Here is a 4,806-nt window from a genome sequence, read left to right as displayed (position 1 = left end):
AGCATATCTTGCAACAAATTCAATACTTAATATTCCTCATAAAAAGAGTGATAAATCACCTTATCATCAGCAGAAAAGGAGATTACCCTCTTACAAAATGATGAAAGTGTAGGGTTACCTTGCTAAGGTAAAAGTACATATTCCTAAGAGGACCAACCTTAGACCAAAAACCATAGATTGTATCTATCTTGGACTTGCCATGATTAGTGCAATATATAGGTTTCTTTTCTACAAATCACGTGATGATATCCATAACAATACCATGGAATCAACAATGGTTGAATTATTTGAAAATGTATTTCCTTACAAGGATAAAGGGAAAGAGGTTTCAAGCTCAAGGAAAAGACATCTAGATGATGGACTGAATGAAACCATTGTTGACAAAAGTTTACAGACAAATGAAGAGAGTTCTTCCAAGGTTCAAGAAGAGAACTTAGAACCTAGAAAAAGCAAATTGGGAAAAATAGACAAAGATGTTAGACCTCATTACATGACATTTGTAGTGAATAATGAATCCCAAACATATAAGGAAGTTATGGATACTATTTGGTTTTATCCAGTAATCGAATCTTTAAAAGATGACCTACCTTTCTACAACTTAGGTCATCTGGAGTACTCCCAACACCAAAGGCGGGAGTTTCCTCCAAATCACCATCAATAATCAACACCACACCACACTAACAATGGTGTGGTCTCCACACAACATCAAAAGAGAAAGAAAAACATGAAATGGAGAGAGGCACAAGAGCCATATATTCTGTTGAAAGATATGATGCAAACCACATAAAGCCACACAATGTGGCTCTAATTCATCGCTCCACTAGAGGTAGGCTAGTGTGTACGTCTTGGCTATCCGCCACCTCACCACAATGCCTATGGCATTGTGAGTACTCATAGTGACTTTAATGTATATGTATCATATGAGTTTTTAACTTTTAATAAGTCATTATATGAAAAATACAAAATTTTGATTATTATATATTTTTGTGATTTACTTAAATCATTATCATAAATATCGAAAATATAAATTGAATTTTATTAACATAAACTTTATTTAATAACTAAATCACTTATTTAATTATAAACTTTTATCATAAACTATGATAATCCTTCCTTTTTTTTTCAACTATATATTTACCAACGAAACTAAGTTTTTCTTTTAATAGAAATTTAAAAACCAATGTCTTAGAACATCTAATCACTCTTTTTTAATTTAATTGTCATTATTTCAAAATATTTATACATTAATTTGCTATAGAATTCGATCGATAACAAAATGTCTAAAGCAAAATTCAATAAACAACCTTTAAGAAACGTATTGAATAAATTCTTGATCACATTCAAGACCGGCCATGGTCTCGGGAGCTAACACCACCTCAAGATCAACACTGCCATCACCATCACGGCCTGGAAAAGCCGAAATCTTGCCATCAAATTTATTAGCCTTACCGCTGCGAATCGCCATGGGCCGACCCCACCCGAAGTCATTGTTATACATTGGAAACCTAGGAGAACTTCCCATGGTTATCATAGCCCCATCAAAGTTACCCAAAGGAAACAACTTTGGATTGCTTTCCCAATCTTTCACACCTCGGCGCACAGTAGCATTATCATGTGCCACCACATTTTGGTGGAGCTGATTGGCTGCCCACGACAAGTCATGTGAAAGTAGGTCCCCAACAGAAGCAACGGTTGGGATGCTTTGGATCAAGTTACCGAAATAAAAGGGGTCCACCTTAGGATCTAATCGATGTCTACAGTTAACAGCCATCCTGAACGTCGTCGTTTTTGTGTCGTGGAAGTTACGCGCGCGTGTTACAGAACGCCACAATTGAGCACAAAGTGATTGGAATGACGAAATTTCACTTTTCGGCTTTAACGTGCCGTTATGTTTTCCGTTACCGTCGTTATTCGCCTTCCCGTAGATCTCTGCATCGTTCAGATCGGAGTTTTGGGGTTTCCATAACGGATTATTGGCTCTGAATTTCATCTTCAAGATTGATTCCCTGCTAAAGTGAATGATCCTCTCCCGCAGCGGCTCATCACCGGAAAACGTAGCAGCCGGTCCACCGTCGGGAAGTGGCAGGACCACCGGAGAGTTAAAAACATTTTCCCGGCAAAAATTCGGCGAGTTCGTTACTTTCATGGCTCCTTTCGAGATCTCAGCAAAAGTATTAAAAAAATTCCAGAAGGAAGTCCCGTCGACCACCGCGTGACTAACGGTGCACCCAATAAAAACCCCATCCCCAAGCTCTGTCACTTGCACGGCGGCGATTGGTTGGTGGTGCCCGGCGTAACTCAAGGTCTTGTCAAAAGCAAAGAAAGTCTTGAAGCATGGGTGAACGTCGCAATTGGGGAGTAGAATTTGATGGGTGAAGAGATGGGTAGCGGTGGAATGAACGAACTCCACACCGGAATCGTTGCAGATAATGTTGACATGCCCTTTGTCGTCGGTGGAGAGGCGGCCGGCGAGGGCCGGGAAATGAGAGAGGGTTTTAGAGAGAGAAAGTTTGAGGAGGGGAATTAGGTGGTGGGGAGGCAAAGGAGGTTGAGAGAGCAAGACACCCTTTTGGATGTATTGGCAAGAGAGCATGGGAAGATCAGAAACTGAGAGCTTCAATGATTTGATTATGGAGTTTTTGTCCGGATGAATTTTGCATTTGGAGATTATGGCAACTGAATCAGTTGCGGTTGTAGAAGAAGAAGACGAAGGCATAGTTTCTTTCAGTATCAAGTCAATGGATGGATGCACTTGCAGACTTTGTAGTCGCTGTGAGTTTGTGGAAGGAGATGTTAGATTTGATTTGGTATTTATAGGGATCCTAAACTTCAGTAAAATGTTATTCTAGGAAATAAAACTTTTACGCATTTTAGCATATTAATAAATATTTAAATTATTATTCTAGTAGTATTAATTTCTATATTCGTAATATACCATTTATCTATAAAACTGAAAAGAATATACCAATTTTTGATTTGTCAACTTACCTCCCACAATTTATCATATGACATGATATGCAACATAAAAATTAAACGTAATTTTGTGAGCTTTTGTTTTGTTTTATACAAGTGTTTTAAAGCATAATAACGGGCAATAATAAATATCATTATTATAAGTGTTAAATGTGTTCTATTTTTTTTTTTTTTTATTTATCGATTTAGGAAATGAAATAGTTATGCTGGTATGTTCTATTTCTACACTGATAGATATAATATTTTACTTGATATATATATATATATATATATATATATATATATATATATATATATATATATATATATATATATATATATATATATATATATATATATATATATATATATTGAATTTTTTAAAGTTTCGGGTGGGGTTTTGAGGGTTGTTGAGGTTCATGAACCTTGGTAGGCAGGTTCCATGTTGGTTTTATGATAGGATCAACCTTTTTTTATTATACTACATTTTCTTAAAACTATCCACATTTGTTGTGTGTATTGAAAGAGCAAAATGACAAACATAAACATGATTTTGGCCTCAAATAACCAGACAAACCCGATTCAATAATTATCTATTTGCTTAGAAAGCACATGTTTTGAATTTATTATCATTGGTTTTCTTTTATTAACACTTAGTATGAAGTTGTTTTTGGTATTTTTGCAAATGCTTTGTTGATGCTAGCCGACAAATTTAATTAAGGGTTAACGTGTCTAGGACTTGATCTTAGTTTCTAGGATTTCTTCTTAGACTCTGGTTGTTTACCTCTTAATTGAAAAATTAAGATGTAACTTCTTAAAAATTCAATATGGCTTGTTTGGTAACCTTTTATAAAATGCATTTTAGTTTGATAAATGCCTCTTAAAATTTCAGACTTCAATAAGCATCTAAAAAAGAAAAAGACACATGTTGTTCCCTAGGTGTCGCTCTTTCTTTTCTTCTCACTTCTCCGTTTTTCTTTCTCATCAACGCACGCTACCATGCCTTCATCCGATCTGTGAAGCTCTGTTCCCTCCCCGCTGTCGTAGTCGCCGACCTCCTCTCCGCCCTAGCTCCGATTGCCTGACAACTTATGCAGATAATGTCTTCGGGCTCTCTCTTTCTCTTGCTATGTAATCTCTTTCTTTATGTAATCAGATGTGCTATGTCGATTAGTGCTTGAAATTTTGAGTTTTCGTTCCCCTGAAAGGTATGACTTCAACGAATCATTGCTGTTGTTTTTCTTTTTTCTTTCTAAAATCACAGGTGGAATCATATGTGTTATATCTATTTTCAGCATATTTTGATATCAGATGGGTTATGTTAATTAAAAGAGGTGTTCATCAAGAAACCTAACCAGAGCTCTAAATGGTATCACTAGAGGGATTGTTTATTTGATTTTAAAATTCATGTAAAGATATTTTTTGATTGGATTCAAGAATCTATCTTCCATCAATATGTTCTTCAGACCCTTTTAGGGCCTCCATTGATGGAGAATTTTGAAAGCAATAAGTTCTACAAAAGGAGTGGAAGAAGATAAGAATGAAAAGGTTATTGATGTGAAAAAGCTGAATAAAATGAGACGTGAGAAGGTATCTGCTTGGACAATGAAAGGGTTGATTAAAGTTGTAATGAAGTCAGGGTTTTCTTCACTTTCTAATGCACTTGAGGGAAATGAAGATGTTGTGGGACAAGATGAACAAAAGGATGGGATAATTACATAGGAAGCTATTAATACTGGTTATGCCATATTTGAGCCACAAGTATTTTATTCACATTGATTTGAATTTGGATTCTATGTATACAAGTAGTATTGGTATTGATCAAATATATGAAGTTGGACCTTATTTGATGTT

General features: G+C 35.7%; 1 protein-coding gene across 1 annotated transcript; it reads right to left on the bottom strand.

Annotated features, from left to right (window-relative positions):
* Window positions 1-1,185: 1,185 nt before the first annotated feature.
* Window positions 1,186-2,795, bottom strand: LOC145047824 (HXXXD-type acyl-transferase family protein). Its single transcript, XM_078996189.1, has one exon. The coding sequence runs from the start codon at window positions 2,714-2,716 to the stop codon at window positions 1,307-1,309; it is 1,410 nt and encodes a 469-aa protein (XP_078852315.1). The 5' UTR covers window positions 2,717-2,795; the 3' UTR covers window positions 1,186-1,306.
* Between the last annotated feature and the right edge of the window lie 2,011 nt (window positions 2,796-4,806).

Source organism: Lactuca saligna, chromosome 5 (genome assembly GCF_052625555.1).
Source record: "Lactuca saligna cultivar CGN05327 chromosome 5, ASM5262555v1, whole genome shotgun sequence".
Taxonomy (NCBI): Eukaryota; Viridiplantae; Streptophyta; class Magnoliopsida; order Asterales; family Asteraceae; genus Lactuca; species Lactuca saligna.
Note: the sequence above shows the minus strand (reverse complement) of the source record. Positions and strands in the feature narration are given on the sequence as shown.

Excerpts from the sequence above, each read along its gene's own strand:
- LOC145047824 (XM_078996189.1), bottom strand. The coding sequence starts at position 2,716 with ATGCCTTCGTCTTCTTCTTCTACAACCGCAACTGATTCAGTTGCCATA.